General features: G+C 42.4%; 1 protein-coding gene across 36 annotated transcripts in view; it reads right to left on the bottom strand.

Moving 5' to 3' along the window:
* The window catches only part of CDC14B (cell division cycle 14B), a 128523-nt gene that overhangs the window by 48211 nt on the left and 64701 nt on the right, over nt 1–15611 (bottom strand). For all 36 annotated transcript variants that reach the window (XR_010581663.2, XR_010581662.2, XR_012424940.1 and 33 more), the window contains 2 exons: nt 10887–10963; nt 1074–1140 (listed from right to left, as the gene is read on the bottom strand). Coding sequence is in view for 27 of the 36 variants with exons in the window: in XM_005582332.5 (XP_005582389.1) it covers nt 1074–1140; nt 10887–10963 (144 nt within the window). In the remaining 9 variants the exon portion in view is untranslated. The remainder of the gene's footprint in view (nt 1–1073; nt 1141–10886; nt 10964–15611) is intronic.

The raw sequence follows: 15611 nt of genomic DNA, 5'->3' as shown, positions 1-15611 counted from the left end.
AAGGTACCATTTACCCCTGTTGCCCTTTGGTCTCCACATTTCCACTAGTGGCCCATACCTGCCCACACTGAGGGCCCATGGAGCCGCCTCAGAGCCCATGGCAACTACCCCAATCAGCTCCATACCCCACAGGCACTGGATTCAAATCCAAACAAATTATGTTCCCATACCTCACTGATTGATACAGGAAAAAAAGTATACTATTTCTGAATTTGTATGCTGATTAGTCCTCTCGTTTTAAGACATGTCGGTCACAGTTCCCAGCAAGCCACCATGTTTCATTATACAAGAAAGTAAACCTGGGTTCCTTTTGGCTCTAAAAGCACAAGTTACAGAAAACTTGAGATGCTGTCAAAGGCTTATTTGATCTATGGGCTACTGATTTACCATTCTAGTTTCTTGTGCTGTCCTGACATTAATACCAGGACTTGCTGCACTGTGTAACCCCCGGGGACCCTGTTCACGTAGAACGTGATGGGCATGTCCCCTAGAATCGACACAGCGGCCCTGGTCATAACCCCAAGAAATCACTTGGAAATAGTTTGACAAAGCAGCCGTGACCCACTTAGTTTCATCGAAAACCGTATAACAAACTAAATGAGGCATTCAAATTCTGTTGAACTAGAAACTGAACGCCTGGGGAAACAAAAAGGAAGTGTTTGACAGTGACTGGGTTACGTCTGTGGTAATCGTATTGGCGGGAATCAGGTATGTAGAATACACAAATCAAAGAGAAATTACCAGTAAACCAGTCATCCTTACTTTTGTTCTTTTAGATCACAATATACTCAAAACCAATTCTGGATCTAGAACCTAGTTGTATAACTCTTATTTTCCCTGTTTCTTAAGTGACTTTTCCCCCAACTCATACACAGAAGCACTCAGAAATTCAGAATAAACCGTTTCCTGGTTTGGTCTCATTCTGACATTAGTTGGGAAATGCGTACACCTCTGTCACCATATACATCTTGGAAGAAACGCTAACAAAAAGATCTCGGGAAGAAGGCCTAGTCTTCTTGGACCACATGTTAGTTCCTCAACACAACACTGGGTGCATCCTACATGTCACTTACCTTCTTTACTGCATGAAAACAGTCAAGAAGTGTAATGTAGAAATTGCAACTTCCATAGGCAGCATCTCTGAAACCCAAAAGTAATAAAATATAGATCAGTTAATTTTCTGCAATTACACTTACCTAAGACAAAGCTGACTAGAATTTAAAATCAAAGGTATACTCAGAACCATTATCAAAAAGAAAAAAATCTTGTCTTTTGACTTTTTAAATAAAAGATAAATCAATTACAAATTTCACTGCAGTTTCTACCTATTCCAATAGGTACTGTTTCATGGGCCTGGATCAATAATGACCACTTTCTAAATTTCAAATGTTCTCTCTGGATTATTTTTGGCTCTAATAGCTGAGCTACCTTCTTGAATTCAACAAATCAATACCTATCTCTCCCCCTAAAAGGGCAAAGCATTTGAATTTTTTCTTTAAACTGGAAAATACCATACGAAAATCTTACTGGGAAAGACTGCTTTTTGATCCTGTAATAAACATATGTGTGTATGTGTGTCTAAGTATACGTGCGCATCTGTGTGTGTGTGTCTCCAACCAAGTATGACAGAAATATTGAGAAATCAAGGTCATATTTAAAACACTAGGTAGAAGGTCATAAGCATTTTGTTCCTATCATTATACTAAAGACTTTTACCCACGTAACTCGATAACTTCCGGGTTTTTTAACTTTTTCATAGAGATAACGTCTTGCCCTGTTGCCCAGGTTGGGGTACAGTGGTGTAATCATAGCTCACTGCAGCCTCAAACTCCTGGGTTTAAGTGATCCTCCCACCTCAGCCTCCCCAGTAGCAAGGACCACAGGCATGTACCATTGCATCTAGTTAACTTTTTTCTTCCTTTTTTTTTTTTTTTTTTTTTTTTTAAAGGTAGAGAGGGAGTCTCATTATGATACCCAGGCTGGTCTTAAACTTCTGGCCTATGCTGGGCATGGTGACTCACGCCTGTAATCCCAGCACTTTGAGAGGCCAAGGCAGGTGGATCACGAAGTCAGGAGTTCAAGACCAGCCTGGCCAAGATGGTGAAACCCTGTCTCTACTAAAAATATAAAAATTAGCCAGGCATGGTGGCGGGTGCCTGTAATCCCAGCTACTCGGGAGGATAAGGCAGAGAACTGCTTGAACCCAGGAGATGGAGGCTGCAGCGAGCCGAAATCACGCCATTGCACTCCATCCTGGGTGACAGAGTGAGACTCTATCTCAAAAACAAACCAAAAAAAACTGGCCAAGTGTGGTGGCTCACGCCTGTAATCCCAGCACTTTGGGAGGCCGAGGCAGGCGGATCACGAGGTCAGGAGATCAAGACCATCCTGGCTAACACGGTGAAACCCTGTCTCTATTAAAGATACAAAAAATGAGCTGGGCGTGGTGGTGGGCACCTGTAATCGCAGCTACTTGGGAGGCTGAGGCAGGAGAATGGCGGGAACCCGGAGGCGGAGCTTGCAGTGAGCGGAGCTTGCGCCATTGCACTCCAGCCTGGGCGACAAAGCAAGACTCCATCTTAAAACAAAAAACAAAAAACAAAACTCCTCGCCTCAAGCAGTCCTCTCACCTTTTTGGCCTCCCGAAGTGTTGAGATGACAGGTGTACACTGCTGTGCCCTGCCTTCTTCCTGATTCTTAAAGGACAGTAGTAAGACCAATGAAACCACAGGAACTAACAAGTCAACTACCTTCCACAGGATCACTCTAGTTTTGGGAAAGTTCTTATATTACTTTACAGACAACTCCATCCACCTAAACACTGCATCAACACATAGCAGTAATCTTACTATATGAATCTCTTAATATCAAGTAAGGTTTTACCCAGAGAAATAACGCACCCCTGACCCCTACCTGCTTCTCCTTTTTGGCTACCTTGAGCCATTACAAGATGAAATTTTCTGGAATTAGGCAACATAAAAATTAATTTAATTATGATTAAGCTAGGCGTGCAGAAAAACTGTGCCTGTCTGAATGGTACTCATTTGCTTCTGGGGAAACAGGGTTGCTGGTGGAGCCATCACTAATTCCCCACCTTATCTGGGCCTTCACACTGTAATACTTCTTACTGTGAGGCAGTTACATACATATATGTAAAACCTTACTGCTGCACACTTAAGATTAGTGTTTTTGAGGCCGGACACGGTGGCTCACGCCTCTAATCCCAGCACTTTGGGAGGCCGAGGCAGGTGGATCATGAGGTCAAGAGATTGAGATCATCCTGGCCAACATGGTGAAACCCTGTCTCTACTAAAAATATAAAAATTAGCTGGGTGTGGTGGCGCACACCTGTAGTCCCAGCTACTTGGGAAGCTAAGATAGGAGAATCACTTGAACCCGGGAGGCGGAGGTTGCAGTGAGCCAAGATCGCGCCACTGCACTCCAGCCCGGTGACAGAGGGAGACTCCTATCTCAAAAAAAAAAAAAAAAAAATTAGTTTTTGTTAAAAACTGTGAAGTTATACATTAACTTAAAAGGGGAAAAATAAATATTCAACAAATGTTAGAATAAAAATTAAACCACATTTTAAACTTTTAATTCTTGCTCAAACCTTAAGGGCCAAGAATACAGCAATGAGGGAAAGAAAAGGCATCCTTTTCAGCTAAAATCGTCTTCAATGTTACTGACTGAGCTGCTTAGAATTACTGAGCTATGGCCGGGCGCGGTGGCTCACGCCTGTAATCCCAGCACTTTATGAGGCTGAGACGGGTGGATCACGAGGTCAGGAGATGGAGACCATCCTGGCTAACACGGTGAAACCCCGTCTCTACTAAAAATACAAAAAATTAGCCGGGCGTGGTAGCAGGCGCCTGTAGTCCCAGCTACTCGGGAGGCTGAGGCAGGAAAATGACGTGAACCCGGGAGGCGGAGTTTGCAGTGAGCCGAGATCACACCACTGCACTCCAGCCTGGATGACAGAGCGAGACTCCATTTCAAAAAAAAAAAAAAGAATTACTGAGCTATGAGAACCTTCATGAGGACAGAATGCAGGGTCTTGTTTTGTTTTCTTTTTTTGAGACAGGGTCTCCTCTGTTGCCCAGGCTGGAGGGCAGTGGTGCAATCATGGCTCACTGCAGCCTTGACCTCCAGGGCTAAAGCGATCCTCCCACCTCAGCCTCTGGAGTAGCTGGGACCACAGGTGCACACCACCATGCCTGGCTAAGTTTTTATGTTTTTTGGTAAAGTTGGGGTTTCACCATGTTGCCCAGGCTGGTCTTGAACTCCTGAGCTCAAGCAATCTGCCTGTCTCAGCCTCCCAAAGTGCTGGGATTACAGGTGTGAGCCACTGCGTTCTGCCGACACAAGGTCTTAGAACACACCATTTTTGTTCTATAAGGTTCTGAATTGAAAATTTTCTCTTCTACATCCTAGAAAAGGTCTTTATCTAACTTAAAAGACCATGACTTTCCCAACACCTTATTGGCAATATTCAGAAAGAAAAAAAAACAAAAGGACTTGCAGTGGTGGTCCCCAGGCCAGCAGCACCAGGACCACCCCACCCATCAGAAATGCAAATTCTCAGGGCCACCTCACATCTACCGAATCAAAGTTCTCGGGGTAGGACCAGGTAATTTGTGTCTTAACAGGCCCTCTAGATGTCTGTGATTGTGTTTAAGTTTATGAACCACTGACCTACAAATCAACACAAATCCTGGTTTTGTAGAAATAGGGTGTTCATGGAATAAAGAACCCATTTAGGTAGAGAAACTAAGGCAGGAAAATGGAGTAGTTTAGCCTAAATCAAATCAAAATTACCAACGGAAATGGGGTAAACCCTCAAGTTGGATGCCAATGATTTTAACCATGTCTCCTCTGTGAAGGACTGATTATCTTCTTTTACTTTTGAGACAGAGTCTCCCTCTGGAGTGAGTGCAGTGGCGTGATCTTGGCTCACTGCAAGCTCCGTCTCTCGGGTTGACACCATTCTCCTGCCTCAGCCTCCCAAGTAACTGGAATTACAGGAGCCGCCACCACACGCAGCTAATTCTTTTGTATTTTTAGTAGAGACGGGGTTTTACCTTGTTAGCCAGGATGGCCTCTATCTCCTGATCTTATGACTCACCCACCTTGGCCTCCCAAAGAGCTGGGATTACAGGCTTGAGCCACCGCGCCCGGCCTGATTATCTTCTCAACCTACTGATAATTATTTTCCAATCAAGTTAAAGGCGTGTTGATTCAGCCTCTGTGACATTTTGACAAATTTCTTCAACGCTTTCTCTTTTCTTTTTTCTTTTCTTTTTTTTTTTTTTGGAGAACCTACTGTGGGGCACAGCCCCACTCCAATCTGTGATGATTTCACAAGCTTTCATCTGGGCCCTGCTGAAGTCCTGCCTCATACATCATAGAATCTGAATATACGACAAGAATCTTTGTTCACTCAAGTTTATTTCATTAGCACCTCCAATTTTAGACACACCCACATCACATCTTCCTCCCACCGAGCATTCAGTCTTCTTCCAATAGGCAGAACAGCAACTCTGAGGCTCGGTTTATAAGCCTTGGAGAGTGGGGAGGGATCCTTGTCACCAAGATCATTTAACAAATTTGGAAAACACATAAGAATCAATAAAGGCGCACTGCTTGGAAACTGCACAACAATGTCAAATACTAGTTTTAAAGAATGGCAACTTTCATAACAGCTCGTATTCACCACAGCCAAAAACTGCAAATGACCCAAATATCCATCAAAAGGACAACAGGCAAATAAATGGTGGTATATTCATAGACTGGAATGCCACAAAAGCAAAAAAAAGGATGAGCTACTGATACCTGCCACAACACAGGTAGATCTCATAGACATTACATATGTGAAATCCAGTTGCCAGCTCCCCAAAATGCATACCAGTTATCTGAAGTTCAAAAGCAAGCAAAACTGATAGTGATAGAAGTCAGAGCAATGATTAGCTGGGGGTGATGACTGACTGGAAAGGGGTAGGAGGGAATCTTCCAGAAGACAGATAATTTTTTTTTTTTTTTTGGGACGGAGTTTCGCTCTTGTCGCCCAGGCTGGAGTGCAATGACACGATCTCAGCTCACTGCAATCTCTGCATCCCAGGTTCAAGTGATTCTTGTGCCTCAGCCTCCCAAGTAGCTGGGATTTGAATACAGGTGTGCGCCACCATGCCCTGCTAATTTTTGTATTTTTAGTAGAGACAGGGTTTCACCACATTGGCCAGGCTGGTCTCGAACTCCTGACTTCAGGTGATCCGCCTGTCTCAGCTTCCCAAAGTGCTGGAATTACAGGTGTGAAACACTGCACCCAGCCAAGACAGTGATTTTTTTAAAATGTAGGTAAATGGCCAGGCGTGGTAGCTCACGCCTGTAATCCCAGCACTTTGGGAAGCTGAGGCAGGAGGATCACGAGGTCAGAAGATGGAGACCATCCCGGCTAACACGGTGAAACCCCGTCTCTACTAAAACTACAGAAAATTAGCCAGGCATGGTGGCAGGTACCGGTAATCCCAGCTACTCAGGAGGCTGAGGCAGAAGAACTGCTTGAACCTGGGAGGAGGAGGCTGCAGTGAGCCAAGACCACACCAATGCACTCCAGCCTGGGGTGACAGAGGGAGAGTCTGTCTCAAAAAAAAAAAAAAAAAAAGACACAGTCTTGTTCTGTTGTGCAGGCTGAGTGCAGTGGCATAATCAAAGCCCACTGAAGCCTCCTAGGCTTGAGGGATCCTCCTGCCTTAGTCTCCCAAGTAGCTATGACTACAGAAACATGCTACCATGCCCAGCTAATTTTTTCCCCCCAAAGAGAAACGGTCTTGCTATGCTGCCCAGGCTGGTCTTCCAACTCCTGGCCTCAAGCCATCCTCCCGCCTCAGCTTTCCAAAGTGGTGGAATTATAGGCATGAGCCGCCATGCCCAGCCTATACTATGTGTTTTATATGCAGGATGTCACTTCATCCTCACAACCCCCTCAGGGAGATTTTATTATTGTTTCTGTTTAAAGACTAGGAGACCAAGGCTCAAATCTGTAAAAGACCACAGAGATATCAGTAGCAGAGCTGACAGCAAAACTCCCATCTGATGTCAAGTCAAGCTATTAACAAAAACACAATACTACCTCTCGAGAAAACAGGAAGCAGAGGCAAGCCCCCTCACACAAAAACTCTAAGAAGCAGAGATAATACCAGAGAACAGAAACACACACTGTTCATAACAATGATCCTATGACATTTTAAAAAAATTAAACTATATTTTATACTATTTAATCATGCAGACCAGACACAGAGAAATATTTAATATAACTCAGTAAGAAATCATATATACACAAGCACTTTAAAACTCCGAGGCTCACCCCTGTATTCCCAGCACTTTGGGAGGCCAAGGTGGGCGGATCACTTGAGGCCAGGGGTTTGAGACCAGCCTGGGCAACATAGTGAAACCCTGTCTCTACCAAAAATACAAAAATTAGCCGGGCGTGGTGGCGCCTGCTCTAGAAGCTGAGGCATGAGAATTGCTTGAACCTGGGAGGCAGAGGTTGCAGTGAGCCGACATTGTGCCACTGCACTCCAGCCTGTGCGACAGAGCAAGATTTCGTCTCAAAAAAAATAAATAAATAAAAGAGAATTTGATCTAAGTTGAATTAAATCTAATTAAATAAAACATTGCTATGTAACATAAAATAACTTATTTACTATAAATGAATGCCATTCTTGCACAATGTCTTATTAGCAATACTTTGTTGGTTACATTTATTCTATGTACTTGAAGTGGCAAGATACAAAGAATATAATGTCATTTCTATCAAAATATTATCAGGCTTTATTAATTCTGATTGGACTACTTTCTAATTGATAAGTTCTATAGAACACTATGTAAGGAAGCACTAAATTTAAAAACTTTAAGTCAATCATAGGTTGACACTTTTGTAAAATAAATATGAAATGCATTAGTACTGTACTATTACATACCCAGTAACGCAGTAATCTTATTTTTGTGAATAAATTACTAGAAAAATGAAAGTTAAAAAAAAAAAAATACAAGTCCAAATTTCTTCTACTATTTGATTCTACAGACATAAAATTGCTCTATTCAATAACCTATAAATGCTTCTAAAATCTTACTCTCAACTTCTGTATTTATCTCATCACAGACCAGCACCAGTTCACAGGCCACACTTAAGGATCACGAGGTCAAGAAATCAAGACCATGCTGGCCAACATGGTGAAACTCTTTTCTCTACTAAAAATACAAAAATTAGCCAGGCGTGGTGGCAGGCACCTGTAGTCCCAGCTACTGGGGAGGCCGAGGCAGAAGAATCACTTGAACCTGGGAGACGGAGGTTGCAGTGAGCCCAGATCACACCACTGCACTCCAGCTTGGTGACAGAGCAAGACTCCATCTCAAAAAAAAAAAAAAAAAAAAAACTGTCTAGATAAATCAAATACCTAGTATCTATGATAGAAGAGATTCAAATTTCACAAACCTGAATGGTTTCTAGTTGAGTCTTGTCTTTTGGAGAATTACTGACTGATGCTTCTGAGACCACAAGGAACTAACTTCATTTCTCAGTGCCAAACTTCAATAATTTGAAACATAGCAAGGCAGTAAGCAATGCTTATTCTGTTTTTGGCACCTGTATTTAAATTAACTCAAAACGTCTTTTTTCACATCAACAGTGCCACACTGTGTGAAATGTGTGAGCATGTTCCTATTTCAGGACCTTGTGCTGTAAATGTAAGAGTGGCACTGCAAAGGATTATCATTATAAAGAAGAGTTCTACAGAACAAATGTCACTACATCAGGAGATGACCAAGGTGCCTGTGACTCAAGACCAAAAATACAAGCATTTCTTTTAAAGGAAGAATGTGGTTGCTGTTATGTTATAGGTTGAGAAGAAGAATTTTCCAGCTTAGAAAATAATCTTTGGCCGGGCGCGGTGGCTCAAGCCTGTAATCCCAGCACTTTGGGAGGCCGAGGCGGGCGGATCACAAGGTCAGGAGATCGAGACCACAGTGAAACCCCGTCTCTACTAAAAATACAAAAAAAAAAAATTAGCCGGGCGCGGTGGCGGGCGCCTGTAGTCCCAGCTACTCAGGAGGCTGAGGCAGGAGAATGGCGGGAACCCGGGAGGCGGAGCTTGCAGTGAGCCGAGATCGCGCCACTGCACTCCAGCCTGGGCGACAGAGCGAGACTCCGTCTCAAAAAAAAAAAAAAAAAAAAAAAAAAGAAAATAATCTTTATCTCCCCGCTTCTCTTCCTACCCACCTCAAATAAAAGAATACTTAAGATGAGCCATGACCTAGCAGAAAGGGATGATACTGGGTTCAAGCCAATTCTAATTTGCTAAATCACCGATCTTCACAATCTTTCATGCAGTGTATTCCTGAAGTCTTCGGACTGCCCTGAGAAATTGTGATTTCATGGAGTAAGTCCACAGGCGGGCCTATAAAGTTATCTGAAAAGGAGATTCTGCCAATAATTCCAAGTACCTATGCCAAAGCTCATCTAAAATGAAGTCAGATTCACAAACTTCCTTTTTTACAGTCAGGGCCATACATTTAAAATCAGGCATTTGTGGTATATGTAACAGTCCTAATACGATAAACTAATGAACTAATTAGTTTGAACAATGAACTAATAAGCAGTAGTTATTAGTTCATTGTACAAGCAGTGAACTAATTTGTGAATGGAAGAACAAGCAGTTTCGAAAATATCAAAGTCTTCAATGAGTAAAATTATTTCACACATTTATTACCCATTAAGTACCTACCATACAAGTATTTACATTATAGAGCTATGTCAAGTATTTTGATAAACAAGCAGAAAAATTTTTACAACTTAATTTGATTTAAGCACCAGTCTTCTCGAAATATCTTCAACACAATCGCATGCTAAGCTTGAGATGAGGATGTCATCCATTCCTGTAGACATCACTATCTACCACCTCTGGGACGCAGGGACTTGACTGGTTTTTCTGGAAGTGGTACTGCATTAGCAACCTTACTGGCTGTCTCTACTGTGTCCCCAGAAAAAAAGGGGTTCATTTTGGTCCCAGAAAGTAACTACTGATTATTGGAAACATTTCTTCACTTCTCAGGAACCACACTCTTCAGTGGGAGTTTTGAGTACCACAGCCCAGGATTCTCATCTGAGTACAAAGCCTAGGTTTTGGGATTTTGTTTTTGTTTTTTTTTTTGAGACAAGTTATCTCTCTATTGCCCAGGCTTGAGTGCTGTGGTGTGACCATAGCTCACTCACTGCACCCTCGAACTCCTGGGCTCAAACAATCCTCCAGCCTCAGCCTCCCAAGTAGCTGGGACTACAGGCACACGCAACCATGCCTGGCTAATTTTTTTTTTTTTTTTTTTTTTTTTTAATTTTTTTGTAGAGATGGGGCCTGTCTTTGTGGCCGAGGTTGGTCTGGAACTCCTGGACTCAGGTAATCATTCCACCCTGGCATCCCAATATGCTGGGATTACAGGCATGAGCCACTGTGCCCAGCCAAAGCTTAGTTTTCATCAACGGCAGTGGTTCTCAATGTAGGGAGATTTTGCTCTCCATCCCCCAAGGCCACTTACAGGAATAAATGGCAACGTCTGCAGACATTCTGAGTTTTGACAATTAGAGTGGGTGTGGGGATTTTACCAGCATCTAGTGGGCAGAAGCCATGGACGCCATTCAACATCATACGATGCACAAGATAGCCCCCACGACAAAAGGTGAGCAGTGTCACTGTGGAAACACCCAGATCTGTGGTGTTATTTGTGCTCCTCCTAAAATGACTATTTACCAGATCTTCTTTTTTCAGAAACAACTATCAAGATACTTCTGGCAAGGATCTGATTACCTGAATCTACCACATCACTCTTATATTTACCTGAAAGGAATATAGGATGTCTCTCCAAAGATTAATATTCTATATGCTTCTTCTGGAGTTCTCCCCAAATATATAACCTATGTTTGGAAAAAAGAAGAAAAAGGCAATTTATTTCTAAGTGAAGGTACAGTGCTGTCACTGTGAAGTCAATTTTGTCCAATTTCCAACCAACTGAGCCGGGTTCTCCAGCCTTCCCCAGGAGCCCAGGAATCACCCAGAATCCTGTCCACAGGTTTCTTTTTTGTTTAAATCCTCCATTGCTGGTTTCTGTTGTTTGCAGCATGAGCCCTGACCAACAACTCTTCACAGCAACCTTTTGTGGTAAGACGCACGGTATTTTAAAAACAGATTTTCCGAATCAAGATGTTAGACCGATCCCATGCTTTTACCTCCCCTCCTTCCTGCAAGTGCACTGAAATGACAGCTCAGCAGCGTGTAGGAGATGGGGGCAGGGTTAGAATGGGGGGAAGTGGAAAGAGACACAAAAGCAGAACACAGACGTGATTAACTCTGTCCATGGAGGTGTAAGGGCTTGCAATACTGAACGAGTTGATTATCCAACTGCCCTTGCTTTTGACGCTCATTGACTTCTTTTGTCCTTAGAAGTATGCTATGCTTTGACTTTAATCTGGGAGAATACCTCAAGTATATTCTTCAGCATTTGAGGTCTATAGTTGGTATTCCTTGCATTTCCAAACATTCCTTTTTTCCCCTTGACCTTTATTATTTGACTACTACATGTAGGATTTTTGGTCTGTAGTCATTTCCTCTCGATAGTTTCTAGATAATGTTCCCATGTCTTCTCACTTCTAGTGTTACAGAAGTATTTTACTGGTCTAAGTATCTCTGACTGCTCCTTACAAGTAACCTGTTTGTTCTAGAAATGTGGAGTTTGAGACTTTCACCACCATCTCTCTAAATAAGTCCTCTCCCTACCCCCTGTTATATTTGCCTGGGACTTCAGAATCTTCCTGCAGGGCCCTTTCAACTAATGTATGGAAGGTGGGAGTTTGGGGGGGTTGTGGTGGGGAGGAGACACAACATTAAATCTGGCACTTATATTATCACCAAAATTAGGTTGAACTCCAAAGATTACTTTGGGGAAATAGATTTTAAATTTCACTAACAAAAAAAAGAAATCACTAAAAAAAAGGTTAATTGCAAACTTTTTTATCTCCATTATTTAACATGATACATGTGACCTGTTTCCACAACCAAATGGGAAGCATTCTGAAGTTGGGACTCATGTCTCACGGCTTCATTACACACCAATCTGATTCACTGATTTACTTAGCTGAACCCAAATCTACTTACAATAGTTAGGAACATTTTAAATATTTAATAAAAGTTGGTATCAATGGGAAAGTATCACTGGACTAAGAGAAATTTTTCAAAACTCAAAGATCCAGCAAGGATCTTAAAAACTGAGAAACAGACATATCCTAAAACTAGTCATAAGCACTGACTCAGCTTTCAAAGGGCATTTCACCAATTTTCTGACTCAAGACTCATAAACGGAAAATTTTCCCAATGACTAGTCTGTTTCTGTTTTTTTTTTTTTTCGAGATGGGGTTTCACTCTTGTTGACTAGGCTGGAGTGCAGTGGCGCGATCTCAGCTCACTGCAACCTCCGCCTCCCAGGTTCAAGCAATTCTCCTGCCTCAGCCTCCCGAGTAGCTGGAACAATAGGCGTGCACCACCACGCCTGGCCAGTTTTTTGTATTTTTAGTAGAGATGGGGTTTCACTATGTTTGCCAGGCTGGTCTCAAACTCCTGACCTCAGGTGATCCGCCCACCTTGGCCTCCCAAAGTACTGGGATTATAGACATGAGCCACCATGCCCGGCCTACACACAGATCTTCTAAGCATCAGCTTGTAAGTCATGAAAAGTAATATATTTTTAAAATCCAGCTTGTTTTTTCCAAATTCCCTTATTCCCTTCCAGTCTCCAATGCATCTATGCCTATTCTAACACTTACCAGATAACATCAGTAAAGTCTTTCATTTTCTCCATTCTAAGACTTCCTAGCAGATTAAAAAAAAAAAAAAAAAAAAAAAACAAAACTTAAAACCGGCCAGGTGTGGTGGCTCATGCCTGTAATCCCAGGACTTAGGGAGGCCATCGTGGGCAGATCACGAGGTCAGGAGATGGAGACCATCCTGGCTAACACAGTGAAATCCTGTCTCTACTAAAAATACAGAATATTACCCGGGCACAGTGGCAGGCGCCTGTAACCCCAGCTACTCAGGAGGCTGAGGCAGGAGAATCGCTTGAACCCAGGAGGCAGGGGCTGCCGTGAGCCAAGATTGTGCCACTGCACTCCAGCCTCAGGGACAGAACAAGAGTCCATCTCAAAAAACAAAAACAAAAAAACAAAATCCTAAAATCAAAAAACAAAACCAAATAAAAAAACACCTCGAAGCCAGTAAGAATGAGAATAGGGTTTGATTCATTTGTGTATTAAAATGAAATCTAGAGACCCGTTTAGGAATTTCTCTAAATTTCTAAGGCCTTTTCTCAAATTTTATACAAATTTTTCCTTAAGCACCAGTTTAAGATAATTTTTCCTACTTGCAATTGCTGTTCTTTGGGTTCTTTAATTAGTAAAACTGCAATGGTATTACTTTCTCCTAACTTTCAAAACAAAAATAGTCTCTAATACATTAAGGACTGTGGTTTAGCCTTGGAACACTAGTTTGATTCAAAGAACCGCAAGAACAATGTAACATTTTTTCCTGTGGGGGAAAAAACCCTAAATTCCTGATGATGAACTTTAAAAGACTGTAATTTAAAAATCCAGTTGGGGAATGCCTGCACATAAAAAATAATGTCAAGCATAATTAGATAAACTGAAGGAAGTTTACAGATGCAGAATAATTCCACTTATGTAACTATCGAAGACATATTTGCCAATCTGTAACTTTTACCTTCTTTTCTTTTTTGGCCAGGCATGAAGGAAGTAACTTTTACTTTTACACCTACTCATCTTGCCGATTCAAAAGGCCTTCCCAAATGAAATCATTCTAAATTTGTGACTAAAGAAGAATCCTGTAAATGACTCCTACATTAACACAAATTCTCAGATTAGTAAACTCTAAATGGATGCAACTTATGATCTATCACCGTGCTTCTGGCAGTCTGGACACTTGGCGTTTCTCAAATTCTTTTGATATATTTTCATGAGAAGCAATATATATAGAATGCCCACTCTAATTCCACAGTGCTGGTTAAGAACAGGAAACAACAAATGATGACCGAGAGAGCTGCTGACCAGTTGTGATCGCCAGCTTCCCAGACAACCCCAGAGAATCTCATCTGCTGGCATGTCCACCCTTGTGCGGTCCCCTCCCACAGCGAACGGGGTGTCCCGTGTAACGAACAGGATACTGTAGTAATAGGGTGTGGTTTCGGAGACCAGATCATAAAAGAGGCAGCTACTGTCTTGCTTTCTCTTAGAACCCTCGCTCTGGGTACAGCAAGCTGTTATTTTGGGAGCATACTCAAGCAGTCCACGTGGTATGGAAGAGAGGCCGCCTGCCAGCAACTGGCACTAACCTGCCAGGTATGTGACTGAGCCCCCTTAGAGGTGGACCCTCCAGGTGAGTGCAGCCCAGACACGGCCCAGAACCAGACCAGACCCATCCAAGTTAAGCAACTCCCAGATGCCTAACTCACAGACATGGTCTGAGACAATGTGTACTGTCGTTTTAAGTCACAACGTTTTGCGGTAATTCGCTGGGCAGCAATAGTGTGCAGCAGCACACTCAGTGAGTAAGGAAATGGCCATTTCCATTTGTTAAAAGTGAATAAACAAATACATGAGGCGTAAGCACAGAGACTCAGCTTAGGAAGCATCAGTAATACCTTGTTTCTCTAGGATAAAGACTCTTTGAACGAGCAAATATCATACACACACACACACACACACACACACACACAAATACTATGGTTGAAAATGCTTGAGACTGGTGTGGTTTTCAAAGTCATGGTACAAAGTTCTTTTTTTGCTGAACAATACCTCAGCCATTCCCAGGACTTCCCACCACCCCCGTTTTCTAGAATCACCATCTGCACTGCACGCCCGAGTCCCTGTGAGGACGCTGGACCCCTTGATTACTGACATACGTTTCAAAACCTGGGAGGTACTGAACTAGCAGTGATGGAAGAACAAGCAACTGAGGCAAAAGGATCCCAACTGCATTACTTCTCCTTTCAGTGTTTCAATGCTGACAGGACAAATCACGGAAACCCAATTAGACATGTGCTTCCTATTTCTACTAGTATGTGCAGGATTCTGAAGCTTTATTTATATACTTAGAGAGCCTCGGTACAATTTACAACCCAAACGTCACACAAGTCAGTGCATCCCAGAGCTGAGAGCCACAAAGGATATTGAAATTCCAGCAACAAATGTGGCAGCCTGAGTAACCAGGAAATCCTGGAGAGATGTCACAATGTTTCCAGCACTTCAAGACTCTTGTGACTATTTTCATGTCAGCCAGATGATACAGTCTTTCCTATGCCAAGAATTTGATTGATCATAAAAAAAAAAAATCATTCTCTCCAGATTAACAAAGAATGCTTGCAAATCAATGCAAGTTGAAGACAGGCTCACACATTCAACTGCTCAATAAAAAAGGTGAGCAGGGGAAAGAACACAGAGAATAAAAAAGTAAATAAAAGAAAATCACTTTCATAGCTCCTGCACAAAACTGGTTAAGAAA

This window comes from Macaca fascicularis, chromosome 15, assembly GCF_037993035.2.
Source record: "Macaca fascicularis isolate 582-1 chromosome 15, T2T-MFA8v1.1".
NCBI lineage: Eukaryota > Metazoa > Chordata > Mammalia > Primates > Cercopithecidae > Macaca > Macaca fascicularis.
This window is presented reverse-complemented; position numbering and strand designations above follow the sequence as displayed.